This window comes from Cygnus olor, chromosome 11 (genome assembly GCF_009769625.2).
Source record: "Cygnus olor isolate bCygOlo1 chromosome 11, bCygOlo1.pri.v2, whole genome shotgun sequence".
Classification (NCBI taxonomy): Eukaryota; Metazoa; Chordata; class Aves; order Anseriformes; family Anatidae; genus Cygnus; species Cygnus olor.
Window position 1 is genome coordinate 7,763,604 of NC_049179.1, and position 24,761 is coordinate 7,788,364.

The following is a 24,761-nucleotide window of genomic DNA, read 5'->3' on the forward strand; positions in this document are numbered from 1 at the left end:
CCAGTCTTGTAGAACAGAACACTTAGCTAGCGCCAGTTCAGAGTGCAAACATTTCCATTAAACTGCAAGCAGCTTCTTGATAACAATTGAGTGAAATAAACCTACTGCAACCAAATTGTCTGTACTAGTGATTGTCATTATTATTTACAGCTTACTCTACTTTCGAGAATAAAAGCCAAAACTGTATGCATCATCTTCCCTGGTCAACAACGAGCAATATTTTCTTCTAGTCTTTAAAAGAAGTGTCATCAACAGCAGCAGCACAAATCAAGCAACAGACTTTACTGCATCTTCATTTGTTTGACAGCAGCACAAAGCTTGCAAAGGCTGCCTGTAGGAGATTAAACCTACTTAGGGTCATTAAATAGAGGTTTGAGAAACAAGTGGTGAGATAAGGAAAATCAGTCAACATAGAATGGATGAACTTTAGCTCATACCAGGTCAAAGCCTGGATCATAGTGCCAAAATTAATGGTTGCTGTATATATTATACGTTGTATATATATTATCCATGACAGTATGGCAGCTTAAAAAATAGTACATGGAGCTGTGTGAAAAAAGTGCTTCAAAATAGGAATTATGGAAAACCTTTAAAGGTAAGATTCTTATCAACAGGGTAAAGATATTCCTCTTCAGTAATTTTATACCTCATTTTAATGATGGTGAGATTTTACAGTTGGATAGATCATATAAAAGTTCTCAGTGTCTGTCAGAACTCAGGTAAGCAATGGACCCATATAACAGCAAAGAGAAAGTAACATCACCTATGGCTTAGCAGCGATCACATGCTGAAACAGTGGCAAAGCCACAGAAAAAAAAATTGCATCTAAGCTTCATAATCTTTTGATGTGAAGAAGTGGCTTTTGGAGAGGGGAAAAAGGTAAAGAATAGAGTAAGAATTTCTTTACTGACAACAAAAATCATCTAGGGTTTGGAAAAGTAGTTAACATTTTTAAAAGGATCCCATGTTAGGTACCCATGTGGTATTCTAGGATCCAGTATTCAGAAATACTGTACATAGTCTCTGAAAACTGCAGTTGCCCAGCATCTCCAGTTGCTCACTGGCAATCATTTTCAAAAGCGGACATAGCTTTGATGCATTGGTGTCTAATTTTCAGAGCTGCTGAGCAGCTGAAAGTATAAATCAATAGGCACTTGGTTTTCCCTGAAATTAAAGTTTGGAGTGTATTCAATTGGGCACAAAATGTGGAGATAAGCAAAACCAAATTAAAATTACAGATGTCTCTGGACATGTGTAGGTTGGTGTTTCTTCCATGCATCTGCTAAAGACTTCAAAAGGAACAATTTGACTAAGATAAAAGAAATTAATGTTTTCATATTTTTTGCACTATCAAGAAGATGTTTCAGGCATAAGTTTAGCACTCACTTGGCAGGGTAGTTCATGCCTACACCAACACATCAAAAACTTAAAAAAAAATAATTATGACAGTCATTCCAATGAGTATGGTGGCAAATATTCTTCTTCTCTGCCATCTTCTCAGGAAATGATTAGATTGCACAGCATCCACAGCTTGGATTTCAGTCAGCGCTTTGCAAGCTTCTACAACACAGCACTAAAGTCAGTCATGGCACAGGAAACCTCTGAAACTACAGCTTCTGCTGAGTCTTTACATCGGCCTTCAATTCTTCACATTTGATCTGTGCTATCTACCAGATCTGTAGGTACATTTCATGGCCTCTTCGTTGATTAGAAGAAATTCTGCCTGACCCCAACAGTTTCTTTATGGAGAACAGTGTACAGAGAACATTTTTTTAGCTAGAAATATGTAGAAAAAATATTGGAATGCATATTCAGCTGAACCTCACCATAATGATATGTATCTTGTTTTAAAAGAATTCCCAGTGACACACTTGGTTAGTCAAGTACTGCCTGCTGCGTTTCTATTGTATAGAAGACACTCACACTGACTTGTAGCATATCCTCTTGAGATGCTAATGTTTCCTAGGATTCAAAGGAATGGTGTCTTCATGCTCTACATATCATTTTGTTACAATGCCTTTCCTCAGAAATTTAATTTATCAAAGAAAAACTCCTCTGTTTTCTTCAGGACACTTCAAACTTAAAATCATACCATATACCTGCCTGCAGTCCAGATGATTGTTGGATTCTTATCTTCCCAAATGTTAGAACTTTTGTTATTGTCAATTATCACCAGTCACACTACCAACTTGGCAATAATGTGTATGAACAAAGACTTTGAAAGAATTTTTTCAAGTTATCATGCGCTTACTATTAGATGTAGATAACCCAGCCCACTGACATCTGGGGAAAAACAGACCTAGGCTTTAGCTTCAGCCTACACTGCCAATAGATTCAAAATCCAAATTAAACTCCTCTCAGTCTTGAAGTATCTTACTTTTGCTGGCTGTTCCACTGCAATTTCTTAAAGAGGCTCTATCCTTGTATTACTTGAGTAAGTCTTACCCATAACTTAGGTAGAATGTTCCATCAACGTGTAAAAATTAGAAGTCATTGGTATTTTTATAAAAGTTCTCTTTAAATATGAAACATGAAAGAAAAGCTCTACCTTAAGATAACTGGGTTTTGTCTACAGAGCATTAAAAACAGACAGAAATCAATTATTAAAAAGTACTATTTAACAGCGGATCCAAAAAGACCACAGCAATAGATCATTTTAATCAATTTTCTGCTACCAGTATGAACCTCTAGCTCTCACCTTCTCAGTGAGAATAATCAATATTTCCATGTAGATTTGTAAAATGTATATGATATTTATGCACATTTATAAAATCTACCTAGCCTTCACCAATAAAGCAATACTTTGGTATTTTCCACTAAGGGGAGAAAAAAAAAGGAAACTAAACCTGCCACGACACTCAACGTGTAATTTTGTGAATAAATTAAAAAAACTGGAACATTGGACAGTGTGCCACACGACACAGTCAACATCCAAAAAAGAATACCTGAAAATACCCAGTGACATACTTTTTCTTAAGGCAATACCTGAGAAAGTCTGGTGCTTTGGAAATCATGTTTTCAAAATCTGCAAATCCTAGCTTCCCATCACCATCCATGTCAGCTTCTTCTATCACTTTCTCACAAACTAAAGTGATTTCTTCTGCTGTTAGCTCTTCTCTAGTCAGCTTATTGAGGGTTTTTTCCAGGTCTGCTTTACAAATGAAGTTATCTGTGTTAAAATCTAAACAGTAAAAGAAACAAAGAAAAGATCACCAGCAACTCTCATACTCTTTTACTTTAAACAAGCAGGGCATACAAAAGCATCACAGTACAGTACCATAGATCTTAAAGGCATAGATTGCTTTCAGCTCTCTGGGAGCCATTTCACTGAGGACAGAGAACATGTCCACAAAATCATTGAAGCTGAGGCTCCCCTCTCCATCTTCTGAGAAAGATTCCACAATTCTTTCCTTGAAGGGATTTTCCTGTAAAAACAGAATTATACTTTTTTTTTTTTTTTTTTTTTTTTAAGTATTTACAACATCCACAAAAACACAGACTCCCTGCAAATAAACAGTAGTGGGATGCTTGAAGATCACTTTTTGAAGACAACTTCCTTCTCCCAAAGCGCATCCAAAAATTGACATTTGCATGCTTTGGCACAAAGTGTCAGTAAAATATGCTGCCACCACACCACTTTTCACCCAGATTTTCTCAGTTCAATTGTTATTCGTTATTTCTAAACTGATGGTCACCTCATTTCTCCAATGTGAAACACCCGCTTTATAAATGTTAGGATAAGGGTACTAAGACTGAATATCATTTGCACATAACTGGTTCCAGACAGGCTCTCAGACTAACAGAGCCTAGAGGATTACTGCTCCTGTGTTAAGAAGTTATCAGATACAAACAGGGGGTGACACAAGAAGGGAACTGAAAGACCAAGGTGGAAAGTAAATGGAACAAACAGGGTCTTTACATCACCTGGTGATACCTGGCTGGAGGAACAACTATTATTTATGAAAGCATGTTAAGTAAAAATCTGTGCTATCCACTCTGTTTGATATGGAACCATCGATCAAACCAAATCTACTCATTAAAGATGTAGAGGCATACCCCCAGTAGCATCTTGTAGAAGGCTCTTTCATTTTCACTGTTACCAAATAAATAAATAAATAAATAAATAAATAATATCCAACCTCTGGTTGAACTGACTATGAATTCCAGAGTTTTGAACTTGATTTCCTCTGTAGAGGGATGATCCTGAGATTCTATTCTAGCACCTCACCAACCCAGCTGGTGACCAGGCCACTCTAAAAAAGCCAATATTCTATAACCGTAAATACAACAGTCAGCAAGCGTGAGAAAAGCTGCTTTACTACTCTGAAGTCCAAAACCACTGTTTTCATAGGAACAAAGCAACATATTTCCAATAGCTATATAAAAATCAAGATGAATTTGTAGCTATGTCTATAAAACTGGCAAAAATCAATTCAATTGGATAGGAATAAAACAAATGAACCTCATCTGGACTGCAAGCCGCATCTCATCAAGTCTGTTCTATAGACCTTGTCTGAAGCCAAGAACGGCAATTAAAATATTGATCTCCTATAAATGCAGTCAGCTTTAGTCATTATTTTTAATATGCTTGCAGCATTTTGGTTGCTTTTAAAAGCAGCAGTATTGTGAAAACTCAAAATCTCACTCATATCCATTTCAGTTTTTCCCCACAAAAATTTAACTAACAAATATTCATAATACCTTCCAATTACTTTGAATAATAAAATTTCATAAAACAGCTATATTGGAGAGTGGCCATTCTTCAGTTTACTTGAATTATTTATTGATAATACACACAGAGCACATATGCGTGTACAAAACAGTATTTTCTGTATGCCCCCAGAGGCTAAATACAAACAGCATGTACAAAGCAAAGTTACATGAACAGACTGATGTTTTATATTTATATATCCTTCATCTTATAGGAGCATAAACTACCTTACAAGAATTGGGTTACTTACACTAATATGCAGCTGCCTCTGAAGTTAAATTCAACAACTGTTTAATGGTGTGCAACAGCTTAAAATAAGAGCTAAAGATAAAGACATCCAATTGAAATCACAGGGGGATCTTGGAAGCATAATGACATTGGTCACACATACACACACAGATAACATTTAAAATATATTTTGTTACAACCTCAAACAATGAAAACTTTGACATAGTTCTAATCTACCAAAAATTTCAGATCAAGTTTATGAGAGAAATGGAAAATTAATCTAAGCCAACATGGACTGAGATATCATAAGGCAATTTTAAATAAAACTCTTGTACCTAATCTTTCTAGCTCATGCTAGTTAGCATAAGCCTACTGACTTACTGCATTTGAGGACACAGCCTGGCAGAACCCAAATTTCAGGCAGACGCAGATTTTGTAGTTCCAATAAAGAATTGTAGCTAAGTTCCAGGAAAACCATTGTTCCTCTGTAAGTGTTATAAAGGTGCCTGTTATATGACCACTAAGTGGTCACATAACAGACTTCTGAGCCTCAACAGTGACTATTAAAGTATGCTCCCCTATGGCCTCTTTCACGTGCCAGTTACATGTTACCTAGGGGCACAGACCAACATGCCATTTACAGTTCATTTTAACTTTTAGGGGTTCTTATCAAAAGGCTAGCATAACATACAACAGCATAATTGCTCCAAGAGGAACATGAGGTGTGACTGTGCACAAGGACATTTCAAAGGACATCCAGTTCCTGGAAAGCAGCATTCCTTTCTTCTTCAGGTGATTGGTCATGTGTGGACTCTTACTGTTGGATGACTCCTTGCAATGTCTTGCTCCAGGATGCAAATACAGAGAAGTGGTTAGACATTTGGGTATGTGGCCTGGACTGAAAAAAAGCTGTCCTATATCTACGTACACTTAGCAAGACATACAGCCTGGCAAGTATAACATATTTTGGCAGCCTCATCAGCTAGAACTTGGAGATACTTTCATGCAGAAGCTAACAGGCTATTCATATCCTCACAGCATACCTGATTTTATCAGGAGATTTCTCTTTACTGGTATCATAGGACTCAGCATACATTAACAACCTGAGATGCCTTTGAGCCTTTCAGTTTGCACTCTACAACTTCTTCCATAGTAGAAAGTGATTGGAGTCTGCCAAAAGCCATATAGCCATCCAGTGGCAAACAATACAAGCGTGTTTGTCAATCTTTTGTGGATGAGTGAGGATCTCAGAAACCTAACTTGGAAGTGTAATTAATCTCTTGGGAAAATCAAGATTTACAGAACAGCCTTGATCAGAGATTTTCAGTACTACTAAATGCCAAGATCTCTCCAACCTTTCTGGCTGAGATAACAGCCAGAAATAAGGCTGTTTCAAAAGACAGCTGAAGTAGCAACAGAGCCATGGTCTCAAATAACAGACCATTAAGGCAGTCAATACTAAATTCAAATTCTGCTACATTGTTTAATGAGTGAAGTAACTCCACAATACGGAGCATGCCTGCAGATTTCAAAGGGTAGAAAATTAATGACTTCACTGTGCTCTGAACTTAATATGAGAGTCTGAGCTCACTGTTCACATGAAGAAAATACAAGCCAAAGAAAAATGAGAGAAATTAAATACAGATTTAAAAAGGGTGATTTCTGAAAATAAAAAGATGTCAAGCTCAAAAAAGCAGCAGGGTCATAGCTGTCAAGAGTCACAGAACAAAAAGCAACACCCCAGAATAAGCCAGGTGGCTGAGAGGAAGTGTTGTAAAAGGATACAAAATGATCCCTCCCATCATTTGCATGATGTGTAGAGGAGGTATAGAAGATGTGCATCAGTGGGTACCACTAAGAGCATCTGACTCGAGTGCTTGGAAATACACCTGCCTGTGGTATGAATATACATATAGAAGGCCACTCAGTGGAAAAATAACTGATTCTATAGTTTCAAATGGTCAGTTTATCGTGAAGACAAAGCAGGATTCAGTTGGGCTTTATGAGAAATGTCCAGTTTCTTTCTCAAAGGACACAAAACAGTGCGTCTGTTAAACGTGTAGTATTAGGGAATGCTCGGTATCAGACTGGATGAGAAAACATGTAAGAAACACTGCCATTCTGAACTGCTGTATTGTTTTCTTCAGAACCAATCCCATCAGAACATGGTGGCATGGCAACAGCTGGAAACTGACATCTTATTGGCAGCATAGGGCAACAAGCAGGGACTACACAGAAGCAAATATCCCTATGAGCAGTGAATATCAAACCCAGGACTTTCTGCATTGCAATGCTAGTCACAATCTCACTGACTAATATATTGCAGTTGCTTAAGGTGAATTATCTATTTGGCTTGTCAGAGGCCTTGAAAATACAGACAGGTCAACAATCAATTAAATGGACCTAAGCATACTTCTTAAGTAACTCTTTGCCAAATGGATCTCTAAAATCTAAATGAAAAATAAAATCTTTCCTCATATTGATTTCTTTCCTTTAACTTTCTCATATTGTGTGTCTTCAGGCAGTATATCTGCGGTTTACACAATGGAAAGTATTAGTTTACCTTCACAGATACTTTTCACATCCTTTCTGTAATTTCATTACCTCTACTCTAAAGAGCACAGATTAGGCTTCCATCATATTTAAAGGAAAAGTCATGGGGGAAGGGAATAAAGTGGAAAATGATACGGTTCCCTCATAGATTGTTTTCCTTCAAACACTAATTGTTTAAAAAAGAATCCTTTTACAACGGGAAACCTACATTTATCTCGTTAAAAAGCTTTTTCAGTCCTCTCATAATAAAAATCAGAGTGGAGACAGAAACCATAAAGAACTGTTACAGCTAAAACTTGGCTGTTTTGCAGATTGCTGCCATCTAAGTGGCTTGAGATAATCTTCCTCAACATGCCATCTATCTTCTTAACCATAGCTTTTTCTACTCATTTGTGTTTCTATACATTTTTAATATGCTGTTGCATCTATTCTGACAGAGACTTAGAACACAATGTGATAAATCATGACCATTAGTTTTCTAAGACTGTGATTATAGGCCTCATGCCTGTGATTACAGTGAAATCTTACCATGGCATTTGTTATTTACACGCTGTTCTCTCACTTCCGTCAGAGGCTCAAGGAAAGCACTGTGTTGTCCTTTTGCCCTATCCGTTTTTGTAATCATCCTGCAGCTTGAAGCACTTTATCCTCCTATCACAAGCTGACTGCATTTTCAAAATAACGTGCCACAAGTAGAACTATAACAATTCTCTTTAGGTCAAGATAACTAAACTAGAGAGGCTGGGTAGTCATTACAAAATACTTCTCAGTTTTATACCCACAGAAACAGTGATATTCTCTTTTGGATTTCCATACAAGTCCCCATTGACATCAGTGGAAATATTCAAATGCGCGAGCCAGAATCCCTTTGAATGTTTTAATCAGAACTTGTTCAGAACTGATCAGAAACAAGCCTCTTTCAAGTTTCAGGAGTTACTCCTAAAAAATAGAAATGGATTCTTATTAGACAAACATTAACATAAAAATGGCTAAAGTGTTCATTACCAGACATCCAAAGGAAAGGCTGGCACTATGGAAGAAACATAAAAGTGCAAGAGCAAGTTGTCCCTGGAGCAGACAAAAGCACATTTCCCTTTTTTTAAAAAACAAACACCTTCCTCAAAAATCAATTACAATTTTTATTTATGTTTAGATTGTTCTATTTCTGTCTTCCCAACTTCTCTGCAGCACCTACAGCATGCTGAATAAGAAAGTCCTGCACAAACCAAGGCTAAAATACAGCTAGATTGATACGTTTACATCTTCAAAAACCAACCATATCTGTCTGTACATGCTTAATAAAGCTCTTATGCTTTTTAAAACTCTTATAGTTTCTAATGAGAAATGCAAAATGCACTGAATTTCAGTTTTGCTAAGTATTGTAGATAAAACAGGTGAATGGAGTAGACGACCTTTTGAGGTCTATTTCAAGTACAACTTTAAAAATCTATAAAATATAAGCCAAAATGAATTTTACAAGGTTTTGAGCAATTGCACCTGTGCAAAAAGCAGAGATCTAAGACGGTTTGGCAACAAGCTTACCTATTTAATGATGGCTGCACCATGGTCACGAGGGCCAAAAAAACAAAGATGCCAGTTGCATATGGGATTGCTGAGTCTTGCAGAACGTAGTAGTCCATCATGGGAATATAAGGCATTGAAACAAAACCTGATTCACTACAGCAGGAAAGCCTAGAAAATACTAGTATAGAGCACCAACAGGTACAGATTTAGAATTTGGAGAGATAATGGCCCTCACTTGTTACACTTGGAGTGCTCAGGGTTAACTTGAGAAACACTGGTTAAAAAGGGCCTTCAGAAAGACAAAAGGAAGGGTCTAAAAGGCATAAAGCATCCCATCATAACTAAAAACAACTAACAGGATGCAGGGACAAGGAAGTCAGGATGAGCTACAGGCAAATGTTAGCCAGAGCAGGGTGGGGATCTGGGAAGACAATCAACCTCCTCTCTTGGGTGACATCATCCATTACATAGAAAGCTTTAAAACTTTTAAAACTGAGGACAGATCTTTACTTAGCACCTGTGCAACAAAATCATTGAAATGACTTCTAAAACTCAATCCTCTTAAATTATAGGAAATGATTTTATTTTTATTTTGAAACAGCATGTATGTGTTCATGTTTAAACTTAGAAAAAAACAGGGTACTAACACTGGTTCTAAAGTGTGACCAATTCACTCTTCCTTGTGTGTCCTTTCTTTCCCCTGACTGATTCCTGTGCCTGCTGGTCATTCTGTTTCAGTAGTGTGTGGATTTATGAACTACCTCACTCACCACTGCAGCTAATGACAAGGCCTGTGAGGATCAATGAAGTTACTGCACAAGCCAAAAACGGAAAGCAACAGACTGTAAAGTGAATGAAACAAAAACGGTTCCCCTCCAGGAAGCCCTTTTATGACCTCGTCTTGACACAAAGATTGCTACACTGCCACAACCAGATACAGCCGTACACCAGCTTGAAGGTTCTTACAATCAGGGATTTATACATCACAAAGACGGCAGCCACACATTTAGTCCTGCATTCTACAGAACATGTGTGATCTCTGCGATCAGGTTACATTCCCACATCTAGTTACGTGGAAATGACAGGGATAATGCAAGCGAAATCAGCTGTGTTTTGAAATAAAGGCATCTTCCCTTTCTACATGGCCTCATACTCAGCAATTCATATTGTTGTGACAAATTTGCAGTATTAATTAGTGTAACCTCAAATGTTCTCATATGCCCTTGAATTAACTTATTAGACTTTTGCCTGTGTAACCAAGATTGTCAACATTAGAGAACAGAGACTCCGGTGGAACAGATGGAGTAAACTCGATCTGTTAGCTTCAATGTAATGGTAGAACTAGTCAACCTAAGGTATCTGCCCCTTCTTTATTCATTTGTTTCTTGCCCTGACTTTCAACTTAAGGACCATGAATTAGTGAAAAATTCATTGCCCATTTAAGTTAGTGATGATCTTTTTTCTCTTTGAAACACAGATATATTTAAAAATATCCTGGCTCAAAACATTAATGCGTGAAGTAAAGATATTTCTTTATAGTAGCAGAATCTAATTTAGAAAAGTGCATTATTGATTCTATCCATTTGTCAGAATCTGCAATGGTATTAAGCTCAACATTGCCAGTAACTAGAAGTGTAATGTGCATATGAAGAAAGCCAGGTGCATTGAAATTATCACTAATTTTATTAGAATTCAATAGACATTTAGTTTGTTTGTTTCTATTCTGAGATTCAAATGTCAGCTTTGTCTTCACCTTGATGAAAATTTACTGAATAAACAATATTGATTTATTTATCAGTCTGGGAAAGTTGCAAAGGTTAAGGACATTTTTTCTTCATGTATGAGCTGAAGTCAATACCTAGACTGCTTAGAAAATGAACTCTAGGTGAAAGACTTGTTTCCCTGTCTTTATAGGAGATAGGGAAATGCTTCGTGACCAACACTGGCCCAGGTTTATGACTGAGATCTTAGGTGACATTTTAAAACCTTTTACTGTCAATATTTTGAAAGACCTTGGGAGGTGGGGCAGATCTAGTCTCCTCTTTTAACTGTTATTTTACTGGAAACAAGCTCACCAGCTACTGAATGTACTCTACAAACTCTTAGAACCTCAGTTCCTGAAATGATTGGTTTGACAGCAGTATTTCTAAGGGTTTTCACAGCCTTGTGAAACTTGGGAGAGAATTATTATTAAATTTGACACCGAGTTTTGTCCTGGTATTTGCATGAAATCAAATTCAATTCCTCTCAAGACAGCCTATATAGCTGGGTCAGAAAGCTTCACAGATTTGGAGGGGTGAAAGAAGATAGATTTTGATCCACTTTAAATACACCTATGCAAGTTTCTTACACCACTACCACCTAAATTTGTTACAAAAGTGACAGGCGCTCTTGTATCACAAAATCTAATCTTGGTTCAACATAAAACCTATGTTTTATATCTCAGTTTAAGCACCACACTGTCTTGTAAAAACAGCAGTCCATCTCTTAACATTATCACAGAACAGCTGTTCCCGAAGTGTCTGACCCTGTATCTCTGAAGACAAAAAAAGTACGTGTGATTACCATTACTTATTTTCTTTTCTGGACTGAAGGCTGAAATCAGCCTGCCAATGTCTCACAGAACAACTACCAGCCATCTGGCAGCTAAGCCCTTCAGAGTTACATAACTGATCCAGAAAATTTCATATCACGCTCTCAATATCCTAGAGATTCTGCCTTGATAACTACGTAAAACTTAAGGAATAGTGATTCTCCCCACCAGAAGTGCCAGTACGAACACCTAAGATGCTACAGTGATGAAAGACATGACATGATAGAGAGATATCAAACTACTTGCAACACTGGATGAGTCAATCAAAACCCTTAAGAACCATGTATTTTAATCACAAATCTAAAAAATCAGTATCTGCGCATAAGCAAAACACAGCAGATGGCTTAATACAATCAGGATACTTCAAGATACTCCCATGTACTTAGACCACATGAAGCCCATAATATTTTATCCTGCCAGCTACTGGAAAAGCTGACTAGTTTATTTTAATTTATAATCATATAGGTAAGACCATTAGTAACTTTTGCTATTGCATCTCATAGAAGACTAATTCGCATTTTTATATACAGCTGTCCATCCAACATGTCAGCAAGTCAGGAATATATTCCTATTGTAAGATAGGTTCCGGATAACTGACTGGTTCCGGATAACTGTTAAGAGCAGATGCTTTAACTAATCTAAAGCAAATCTCACTGGGACATTAAAAACAAATTCAACTCATTTAGGGATCACCTCTAAGAAAAAAAAAAAAAAAAAGTAGAATACAGTAACCATCAAAATCATCAGTTCATCCAGTCCACCAGCCTAACTCTAACTGGAACCACCAGCAGATGGAAATAAAATTCAAAAAGAAAGAGATCAGTGCAATGAATATGAGGGACTTCTGAGTTAGAGAAATTACATCCAAATCATAAATCTAGTTAGTAATCTGTGGAATTCTTCTCTGTATGGGCACTTAAATAGTTTTTGAAGATATCAGTGCTGTCTCATCCACAATGTCTTGTGGCAACAGGTTCTCATTGTTCATGTGTTGTCAGCCATGTCTCTAATAACTTTTTGCAATAAACTCTTTGTCTTTCTGAAAAGTAGTGCATAATTGCTCTCAATTCACCTCTCATCACTCATCTGATCCCATCATAAGTAGGAAAAAGAAAGCTTAGAGCAAGCTTTCTACTTTCCAACTTTTAGCTCCATTAGCAATTTAACAATATACTTCAGTATACAGCCTAGGGGCCTAATTAGCTCTGCTTGTGCTAACTACTTATCTCAGGCTACCGATTTAGATGCCTAATTTTGTTTTAAACAATCTAATTCTAGATAATCAACTTATAAATCTGCGTTGTTATCTCCAGTTTAGACTCAATTTGAGAGAGGAAAAATATGGAGCATTTTTGCAAAGTATTGCTAACTTGTCCTGTTGCCTAATTTTCTTATCTGTACAATAAGAAAAGAGTATAAAAACATTTGTGTGATACAAAACTTGCAGGATATATTTATGGTATCTGAACAGTTAACATATAGTAAGATATTTTATGCCAACTGATGAACTGAAAAGAACATTTCAGCAAGATCTTTATACCACCTATTTTCAAGCTCCATGATTCCTTCTCTGGATGCACTTTCTTCTTCATTAACTCCATAGGCACATAATTTAGGCTCTTTCATAGATATTTCAACATATTTACACACATAATATTGTTTAAAAAAAGGGTTTATAGAATGCTGCTGCTGTTAAACTTTCATACATAAACAAACCTTAAATTATACTACTTGCACATCCTTTTCCTAATTCACACTGAGCACTGTAATGGGTGAAGAATAACTTTCTAAAACTGTAATACCTATGTGATTTAGTAAATGTCATTCATTTCATTAGAGATGAGATAAGAAGGTCAGCTTTGTAAGCTGCAGAGGAGGGAATTACACCAATAGCCCTGGCAGTCAAGGACACAGACTTAGAAAATGCAAACAGCTGATACAAAGCTAACCTGTAGCTGAATTCTAATCAGGTTTGCTTTAGGAGTTACAAGGGTGAATAGCTCTCAACCAGCTGATGAAAGAAATATTATATCAACTCTGGGAAAAACTCATTTCACATCATAGGTTTCAATTTTGTAACTATTTTAACAATAGTGAGGTACATACTAACTACATTCCTATACTATACAATATTATTAAGGAAAGTCAGCAGCAAAACAACCCACTGGCTTTGAAGGGATATACAAAGCGAAAAGAGTGTAAAATTTAGTTTTAGTTCTTACTCATTTCCTTTAACTTCTATCCCAACTATCTCTGCATGGGAGACATCCACCTAAATATTTTCCATTTTCTGTGGCTGGCTTTTCCCTTGTACAATAACTGGAAGGGGAAAAGATACCAAACTCACTTGACACAATCTCTGGCAGAAAAGCTATAGAGCTTATCAGAATACAGTTTGTAAGCAGTCAGAAGCCATACCTTTAGCTCAGGCATGTTTATTATAAGCTGCATAGGTAGTTTAACATCCGGGTCCTTTGTATAGTCCATGGGCACAACGTTTGGTGCCATTTCATGGTACCGGCCATGCAACCTGTAAACAAGTAGAAAAAACAGTCATTTTAAATAATCCATTCAATTAATACAGTACAGAATCCTAGATAAACCTAATCTGGAAGGGACCCATAATTATCTAAGTCCAACTCCCAGCTTCACAAAGGACCACCGAAAAACCAAACCCTATCTCTGAGAATGTTGTCCAAATGCTTCTTGAACTCTGGAGGGCTTTGGGCCAAGACCACTTCCCTGAGGAGCCTGTTCCAGTGCCTGACCGCCATCTTAGTGAAGAACCTTTCCCTTTTATCCAACCTGAGTAATCAAACATAAATCTGGCTAATCATTACCTGTAAGTGCATAAGACTGACCTACCAAATCCCCATCTTTTTGGAGACAGAGGGCTTTGATGTAGTATCCAGCACAACTGCTGCTAACACTGACGTATACCTTGAGTTTTTTATTAAGCAGGGTTTCACACTATTTGTATATAATTTTTAAGCACCAGATTCCTACATGTACACAAGAAGCAGGCCTGGACCAATGTACTAACACTGAGAAAATCCAGGGATCAAAGTTGAGTGCAGAATGCTGGTCAAAGATACAGGCATGAAATTGAAAAGACAAATAATATGCTATCTATGCTATGGACAACAGCATCTTGCGAGACCTTACTTCTCAATAAAAAAAAGCCCTTTACCTACCTGTGCCTCACTAGCAAAGCAGATCTAGACTTGTAATTGTAGCAGTGTCACACAGACCATTTCCATTTCATTCCATTTCACACAGTTTTGCTTCATTCTTGTCTGAGCTTATTCCTCAAAACGGTGTATTTTAGAGGCAATAAGCAAGTGTTTTTCCTTAGAGAAACCTTCAGCAAGTTATTACAATGATTAGGTTTTAGCTAAAAACTTTGCTAAAGGACACAGAATAAAAGCACATAGTGTTGGTCTGCTGCCACAGAGTGTAATAAAACTCCTTTCAAAAAAGAAAGATGAATGAGTTAGGGCCAAAAGTGTTGAGCTAAACAATACATTTGCTGACAGAATTTGCTTAGTTTTTAGATTCACAAAGGGAAACACACATTTAGGGACAGGAAGTTGGTAAAAACCACCAAAACAAGAAAATAACCGCCCTGTAAAATGTCTCTGCTGTAATATATATATAATTTCCTAGATATACATCTGAGTACATGCAATTGCTCTGTTTTATTCAGCAACATCCACAAGTTGTCAACATCCATTTCTACAGAAAGCTGTTAGCACAATCTGTTTCCCGTCAGTCCATTTACAGTTAAGTCTGTTTTGATTTTTCTCTGAAGCAAAGCATAAAGGACTTGCCAGGCACTAACAACTAGAGAGCCTTCCAGAACACTGCCTCAGGCTCAACAGGAGTCTGTCAGATGTAGCTAGAAGGAAGACGAGGGACGGAAAAACACGCAAGTAATTAACAGCAGATTTGTGGGAAGCTTTCTTATCCTGTTCTCCTCCCACTAACTCTCCCCCTAATTCACCAAATCACACAAAGATCCATAGGAATAAGAACTTTCCACCTGAGTGGATTTCACACTAAAGCATCCAAATGAGCCTGTAGGAAGTGGCTGTGATCCAGGCTCCTGCAAATAAAACTACAGCAATAAAATAGCTTTTCACAAGCTTTTATCTGTAAGGATCCTACGACTCCATTTGAGATAGCTTTATTACATGGCATTATCATGATGAAAAACACAAAGGTTCCGAAACCAATATGCAATATGTTGCACAAGCACCATTATCCTTCGCAATAAATAAATAATAATAATTAAAAAAAAAACAATAAAACCAATCAACAGAACAGCACAACTTTTTTTTTTTTTTCCTCTCTCCACTGGGAAGTTGTAAAGACAGCTGGAAAGTTATTCAGGGACACCACACACCATTTCATGATAAACTAAGCACTGGATTGCCAGTCCCTCAAATGACTTTGTGGATAACTGGTAGAAAAACAGAACTTCTGCAGCCTCTTATAGGATCCTGAGAAAGCCATATATCACATAGTGTAATACAGTCCCTTTTGCATGAATTTTAGTCAAACTTCCATGCACTTGAGTAACCTGCATTACACTGGGTGAGTACTTTTGGCAAGGGAACTGTACGTTTCTCATCGATCATTCTATAACACAATGCAAAGACGAGTGGACTTAAAGGTTATTTCCTCAGATGACTACTCGTGTTAGTCTAGAACCATAAACCTCCTGCATGCAACACCACTACATAAATCAGCCACACCACTGCCATACCTGGGCCAAGTACTAAGACCAATACGGAGAGCCAGCTTCAGCAATCATCTCCTGAGAGCTGTGCTGATTGCCACTGTACATGTTACTGTGCTGACACATTTGACACAATAACATTAATTACTAACTGGAAATGGCAAATCAGTAAACCTCTATGCTAAAAGTTCTACTATTTCTTCTGTTTGTACAGAAGCAGAAGGCACTTCAGACGACGGCCTGAATTCATATGGCACCTGGCTTTGTGTCCTTTCATTCAGCATGTCCCTGAACAGGAAGCATATCTGAAAATAATGAAGTGGCTTTGGCTGTCTGCCTTAGTCATTGCTCCATTTATAAGGCATAAATGTGTCTATGTGAAGTTTTGCAGTGCAATCTAAACAAACATAGATTTGGAAAGGCTGCCCTCACCATGCACAGACCATTAGATATGCTCACAAGCCCAGGGCCTGCAACAAGCCTCACTGCCTTTGCAGCAGTGACTACAGATCCTGGCGTGGTGTTTACCTCAAGAAATTCTTCCGGATGCCTGCAAAATCATCTCTCCATTCCTGGATGCACTCCCTTTGTTGCCAGAATGCCTTATTTATTCTGCATGGAAGGAAAATAAGACTAGTAGCATTTATTAGTGTTTTCCTTCCCACAGATTAGAGTAGAAGAAATGTAGTGACAAATGTCATAACAGACAAATGACACTGTTTCGTCAGATTTTGGTGAATGTTTAAGCTTAATGTACCATACCCAAGGACCAAGGCTGTGATTCTCACAAATTAATTCCGTCCAAACCCAAACCGCTGATCTGCACTTGCAGACTGTTCAGGCCTGCCCACCCACTCACCTCCTTTGCATAAGCAGTAACACTTAGGAAACTGCAGTGAGGTCAGGGAACTGATGTGATTGAAAATACAGAAGTTTCACAGCTCCTTGAGGAAGCTCACAGTTGCAACTGCAATAGTGCTTGTGCAAGTAACTGAGGGTATAGTTTTTCTATTAATCAAACAAGGACAGATCAAGACTTACCCCTGTAGACAGAAGAAGCTGTTAAATCAACTCAGCTCAGTGAGCAAATTAAAAAAAAAAACACTACAGCACCCTACTTTTGGTTCTGCTATTTCATTCTACCATTTGAGAGTGTTTTACTTGGCAAAAATGGTGGGTCAGAGTCCTTGGTCCAGTTCTCAAGGGTGTAACACCCTGGAATCACAAAAGGGCATCTGCTGGACATGGCGGAAATGGGATCTCTCTAAGCTCATAACAGAGTCTCTAGCTATACCTGAACAGACCTAAAAATAAATAAATAAATAAATAAGAGAATTCCAAGCACCCTGCAGTGATTGTTTTAATTTGCTATTGAGCTCAGAGAGAAAGTCAGATTGTCCTTGAGGTCACCAGTGGATATGTTGAGAAACAGAGAAGCTCTTCCTTGGCTTGATACACATCAATCACCACCATTAAATGTTGTGACATTACAGCTAGCTGGGCTGCTTTTGTAATAAGAACTCTGCACTAAAAGAGCGCTGAAAACAAAAGATAAAAGCTGGTAATGGCTCACTGATTAGACGGAAGCAGAAGCTTTAAAGCGGCCTTTAGAACCTAATACCTTAAAACATCTCACAAAGTCTGGTGCTGCCTTCACAGTACCGGTCACTTCATTTATGGTATGAAAAAAAAAAAAACAGCAAAAACATTTCTATTCAGGAATATCTATCCTATTTCAGGCTAAATAACATGAATACATTCAAAGTACATCTGACTGTAACACCACAAATCATGACCATCCCAAAGAGTAAATTCTAGACTGCTCTGCATATTCACAGAAAACGAAGAGCAATAGGGCTTAACTGGAACAACAAAGCAACGCCTTGAGTGCTGATGAGCAGTCCCACAAGAAGCTGTACTGGGTCTGGCTGGGACGTTAACTTTCCCTGCAGCAGCCCATACAGTGCTGTGCTCTGCACTTGCAGCTAGAACAGCACTGGTATCACACCAGTGTTGTCTCTGCTGCTGAGCAGTGCTGGCACAACATCAGGACTCTCTCTAACCCTCCTAGGTGGTGGGCAAAAAAGTGAGAAAGGAACATCACCAGGGCAGCTGACCTAAACCAACCAAAGGGATATTCCATACCATATGATGTCATACTCAGCAATAAAAGGTGGAAAAAGGAAGAAGAGGGGAGGGGTGGGCTCTTGTTGCGAAAACGTCTGTCCTCCCGAACACTGGCTACGTGCATTAAGGCCCTGCTTCAAGGATGTGGTCAAGCATTGCTCATTTGTGGGAAGCAGAGAGTAATTTCTTTCCTCTGCACTTCCACACAACCTTTACTTGTTTTGTTTTTTTCCCTTTCCCCCTCCCTTTTCCCCTTTCCCTTTTTTCCCTTTAAATTGTTTAATTAATAATAATCTTTCCTTAATAATTATTTTTTCCCTTTAATTAAATTATCCTTATCTCAACCCGTGAGTTGTTCTTTCCTTTACTTCTTCCCCTCCTCTTCTAAAGAGGGGGAGTGAAAGAGCGGTTGTGGTGTTCAGCTGCCTAGCACAGTAAAACCACCACAGGAGCTCATACGAGCCACAGCTTGATCTAGCCTAAGGTTGACTGTACAAAATGGAATAAACTATGAACAGCACATCCAGAGAAGCACTCTGTTGCTGTTCAGCTGCACTTTCAGTTTCCCACCAAAATCAAAGCTACTGGCTCTTGTTCAGATATATGAGTTACATGGAAAAGCTGCAGAACAGCTTCTGGGAACATGCAGGAACACAACACTTCAGAGACGAGCAGCAGTGATTAGTCTGCCCATAGCCCTGGGAACGGACAGATCGGCCCTTGTGAACCCCCAGAAATATGGATGGCTAGAAGCAAAAGAAGCAACGACATTCAAGACAAAATTGCACAGACTGCAGGGAAGGATGCAACATACTCATGGCAAAGACAGCAGCTGGGAACTGATTTTCAACTGATGCTAGTTGCTGTAGCAATGCAAATTGTTAGGGTGCATACACACTTGCCCTACAGTGCTGTTATTGCAGACGGTCAAACATGGGGTCTGAGAGCTGGGGTGCAGACGGCTCTATATCCATAAGTCTGCCACACACAGAAAAATTTACCGCAGCTCGAAGAGAAGGAGGCTCTTCAGTTTGGGGCTGAGAAACGAGGGACGTTCAGGGTTGTCTGCAACTGGTTAAGGAAAGATTCCTTTCAGGGTCTCAGATTTATGCCATCGGGCTTAAATGGCAAGGTTTTTATTCTCTTGGCAGACTCCTTTTTCTCCAGAACTGACAATATGGGCACTTTCCCTTTCTGCATGTAGGCCCCAAGCTTTTTGAAAGATGAGATGTGCTAGGAAAACAGAAGCTGTGTTCTAGCTTCTCCCTCCATCTGCATAGCAGCTTGCTCCCACGGGAAATGCATCTCTAGCCCTTTCACGTATTTGTTCCCTTATAAGGAAGGCTTTCCAGACACTTGGAGAAAACCCCTGCTTTTCTTCCCAACTTCACTCTCAGGCAGGTTTTGGGTTTTAAATCCAGCATATAGCTGGATTGCCAAAATTGGCTCCTCTGCACCTTATCTTTTACCCCTCAAACACACGCCAATGAACACGTACAGAAGGGAATGCAATGGAATTATAAATAAATGTTCTTCTGCACAAGAAGGTTCAAAGCTTTGCTGATTGTCCAGATAGTGCCCAACTTGGTAATTTAGTGCCATATTCCTCTAGCAGCTGTCTAGCTAGGTTAAGTCAGTCTCAAACTCTACAACTTTAATTTACAGAGTTCATACTTTTTGGCTAGGACAGATATCCAAGAACACCTGTGTTTGAATGCTTGGGTATTTGCCAAATTGTACTAGTCTAGAGGGAGAAATAGAAACAGATGGGTTGGCTAGCAGATAAGCATTATTGCTGGAGTAAAAGCTTGGCTGCTAGAAAATCAGATTTACAAAACTAAGGAAGAGAAATACTGCCTTATAGGAGACAAGCATTTGATCCCATCTACAATCTCAAGACAGGCATGTTATATAAACAGATTAATTATTGCCATCAGTAAAGTGTTTTTCCAACCTTTCTACTTTCTTGTTTTTCCTCCACTAAGCCTCTTATTCTTGTTTCTCTCTACTGGACCTTTTCCAGTACAACAGATCTCTTCTGAATGGCGATGCCCAAAACTGGACAGCTGTTCACACTGAGGTCCCAGAATGACATGCTGACTAGAATGGAATTTTCCCATTTTACACACCATGCTTAGGTTAACACACCCTAGAAGTAACCCCTGCTCTCCACCCCCCCCCCCTTTTTTTTTTTTTTTTTTTTTACAAAAGTATCCAGGGAGGCTGGGGGGGTCAGTTTGTTTTTTAAATTTGCTTAGATCAATTAAACCCCTTCCCATATATCTTTTCTTAATTACTAATGCCATTTAGCTTCCATTCTGCACTGACAATTTTTTCTCCTATCTATTGACAGTTCTTAATACTTGACCGTATCAGCTTCAGTGCAGACTATTGGTGATCTTGGACCTTCTCTCTAATACATTGAGCACTGCTTTAAAAGGTAACGTTGATCTTCATAGTGTCTGCAATCCCCCCTCAGCTCAATGTTTCTTACAATTCTTACAATTTTTTTCAAGTATGTTCACTGGTACCTTAGCCAAGAGGTTAGTGCACTCACACAACAGAGGTAGAAAAGGACTAATGCATGCAGGAAAATGCAAAAAGGCTTTACTACAATAAAGGTATGTTGCATCTGTTTCTTCTCTCTTATCCACAAGAGCAGTCACTCATGAAGGAGGAGATTTGCTTTTAGCAAATCCACAGTGGCTGCATCTGAGCACGTATTATGTTCTAGGCACTTAAGAGCTGATCATCCACCCAGTGGTCTGGCATCTTTCCATACACTGAGGTTGTGTCCTGTAGTCCTGGTGTAATTTCCACATTCTCAGGCAAAGTGGGGTATGCTTTCAAAGCCCTAACACACACCTATCAACAGAATTAGTAAGGATTCTAAACATTTGTCAGCTGTCCTGTAAGTATTTTAGATAATATGTTGTCAGTGATAGTACGTATACATCTACATTATCCACGGATCTTCAACACGCTCTTGCCCTGGGCTCGTGAGTTCTATCATTTAATGAGTTGTGTTAAGCACTTCTCCAAGAGAATTTTTAGATTTTTTGGTGATAAACAGTCAACTGAAACATGATAAATAATTTGTTTCTTCTATTTCACCAGGCGTGATTATCTTTTCTGCAGTCCATTAACACAGTGGTTTTCCCTCCTCCTAGATCCATAATCGTGGATCACGATGATGTTTTCATTTCTTCTTCACCTTAACTTAAATTGCACTATTTCCTTGTAGTTTATAAACATACTTCCTTCCACACCTAGATTATCGATCAGGAGAATGTGTCCTCAACCCCTTTGACAGCAGCCTGCATTTATGCTGACTTAAGTTGATCATGGTACCAGAGTCTTACACTGACACTAGACTAAGATCTAGCTAGATCTAGCTAGATTGATCTAGATCAATCTAACATCTCACCTCCACTGAAATGTAGAGTCTTGCTCTCCTTTACTTTCCTCATTTTCAGTCCCATTTTCCTGTTCTGGTTCTTGTTTCACCTTTAGCGCTCACCCTTAAGAGAGCTGATTCAGCTCATTAAACCAGCAGAAGAGAAATTTGTTGTTGTTTGGGCTTTTTGATGGTCTATTTTCCCGCAGGGAAAGATGGATAATATCACTTAGCCCATTTCACCTAATTGCAATCTCATGCTGTTTTGCATGAGTTTCAAGTCATCTAGATTGGAGCTGCCATATTTATTCCTTCATCCCCATCTAAACAACTGCGTCCCTTTGCTTGTGTCATCACTAACACTCATACCAATAGATGGTGAGCCAGCCAGGGAGGCTGACTTCAGCCAAAAACTATTTGCTTTTTTTTCGCCAAGTTATTTGTTTACATTTCTGTGCTTTTTAGAAAAATAGCCCTTACTAAAATCTATCAGGGTTGTTCTAACTTAAATACTGTTTGCCACAGTCAACTCTTCACTGTATTTTAACTGGTCTATTTAAATGCCAGGTGAATATGACACCTCTCACAGATACCACAAGCTTCAGGAAGTATTCAGACCATCATTTTCACTACAACAGAATGCAAAACCTACAACTAAGACCAGTTTCAGCATTCTGGAGGTAAAATAGTTTGAATTATTCTTACCAGGAGGAGCTTGCAACCTCAACAGTCAAGATAAAGGGAATATTCTCCTCATACTTAAAAGGCACAAAAATATTAAGACAGAGGAATTAAAGGGGCAATTTGTCAAAGATGCTTACATAGATGAAAGTTGCTTACATAGATTAGTGAAAGAGTAACAAGGTAAACCAACAACTTCCAGTTCTACAGTCCCTATCCCATGCATAGTCACCATGTTAAACTTTATTAGATAAATAACCATCATCTTGTTCTTAGGCAGCAGAACCTTTGCCACAGTTCAGTGCTGCTTCCTTTAACAGGAAGTCTTATGAATCGCAGTGACCTCCTCTACTCTGTCACACTTACCATGCAAGGATAAAAAATCATAAATCACCTATCTGCAAATGCAGTTTCAAATTACACAGCTCTGAGACACACCCGAGAATACTGTTACATGAACATTCACAAATCCAGCTCATTTATAATTGCTATTTTTAGAATGTTCTGAAAGTTCTGAAACATTCAGTGCCTTGATATCAAATTTCAACAGAAGTTTTATTTCAGTATCATGCATCAAGAAAAAATCCAGAATGCATGTAAAAAAACTTAGGACATTTCTGTGGGGAAATCTCTCTTCATTTCTGTCAGTCTTCACCTGCTTGTCAAAACTGTACATTGGAAACTTCTCTACAACTATTTTTTTTATCCACTGCAACCCAGAAAAAAAGAGAACAAAAGTTGCTGACTCCTCAGTTCATTGCCAGCTTTCACAATGCTGTAAAATTCCTGCTTGCCTATCATACAGTGACATTTTCTGACTTCAGAACATCTTTTCCTGAAATCTGCAGCATATTTTTCAAAGTACACTTACTGTGTTCCCTCAGTTGCTCGTGATGGTTCAAATTTCCATTTTGGAAATGCTGTTTTCCAAATGTGAAAGTCTGTGTACTCAGATTAAGAAGTTTACTAATTACATCTTCTGGGGAAATATTTGATTCCTTACTTCCTTTCTTTCATCAGCATTTTACAGTTGTGCATCCATTCTCTCCCTGCCAACATTACAATCTTGCTAGAAAATTAGTTGTGCTTTGTGTCATATTCTTTAATTTGGGCCTGTATTACACATGTTGTAGACTCCTATTTGTCCACAAAATTTTCTGTAAATGTACCTTAGGTGCACAAATACCAAGAACAAAGGTATGTAAGAAATTAGCTTAAATACCACCCCTATTTTCCCCCATCAAAAAAATAAAGCAACCCATTTAATGCATGCCATTAGTTTTCACCTCAACAGAATTGCTGAACATCAGTCTTACTGAAGTTTACTGCAACACAGCTAAGGCAAAGAACACCTCTCACAGAGACCACATCTATTTTTGACCTCAGAGCAAAGCAAAAGTCCAATGTTTATGAAAACAAACGCTGTTTCCCTGATACTGCTTATGTCTCAGAAGCTATTCAAATTTGAGAACCTAGAACATTATGAGCTCCTAAGTCTAGATACATGCCACGGCTGTATTTTCACTCCTTATTAGGACAAAAATCTTGAGGAAAAACAAATAGAAAAGCAGCAAATTCCATTCAGAAAGTCACTGACTCCCTACTATTCAATGGCTTCTTCCTAGAAAAGCCTATGTTATTGACGTTAACCCAACAGACATCTTTTGCTTACATACATTTACATATTATACATGTACCCTGAGCCCCATCCTACATTCATTTATGCAAAATAACTGGTTTCATTTGTTTTCCTCACAAGTCAGAAAAAAGTGATTTTGTTCTTTCCATGTGAATGATGATAGAAAAAATAATATAGTTTACTTACCGAAGGATTTCTTTCCGAGTGAAGAATGTGCAATCCTGTTAAAAAAACAAAATGTTTTACCATACGATAGAAATATTGAAAGTGAGCGCAAAGGATTACTTTTTAATGTTTTGGGGAGAAAACTTAGAGCTGGCAGAAAAACATTAAAGATACCATATATGCACCATCTGGTTTTGATTTGGAAAGCAATATATGCTATAAAGTAACTCTATGGAAAGCAATGTATGTTATAAAATAATTGAAATATCCTAAGGCTTTTTTTTTTAGGGAAAGTTATGCCCTGTATTCAAAACTAGAAACACTCATGACAATGAAATACAGGATGATCAGTTCTGCACATTGCTCAGGCCATGAGTTTAGAGAACATGCAAGTTTGTGTCT

General features: G+C 38.1%; 1 protein-coding gene across 3 annotated transcripts in view; it reads right to left on the reverse strand.

Annotated features, from left to right (window-relative positions):
• The window catches only part of CIB2 (calcium and integrin binding family member 2), a 46,800-nt gene that overhangs the window by 12,654 nt on the left and 9,385 nt on the right, over positions 1 to 24,761 (reverse strand). For 2 of the 3 annotated variants that reach the window (XM_040569459.1, XM_040569458.1), the window contains exons 2-6: positions 24,381 to 24,415; positions 14,028 to 14,139; positions 3,278 to 3,425; positions 2,986 to 3,181; positions 1,387 to 1,426 (exon numbers count right to left, since the gene is read on the reverse strand). In XM_040569459.1, coding sequence (XP_040425393.1) covers positions 1,387 to 1,426; positions 2,986 to 3,181; positions 3,278 to 3,425; positions 14,028 to 14,139; positions 24,381 to 24,415 — 531 coding nt within the window. The remainder of the gene's footprint in view (positions 1 to 1,386; positions 1,427 to 2,985; positions 3,182 to 3,277; positions 3,426 to 14,027; positions 14,140 to 24,380; positions 24,416 to 24,761) is intronic. The other variant, XM_040569460.1, reaches the window with a different exon arrangement.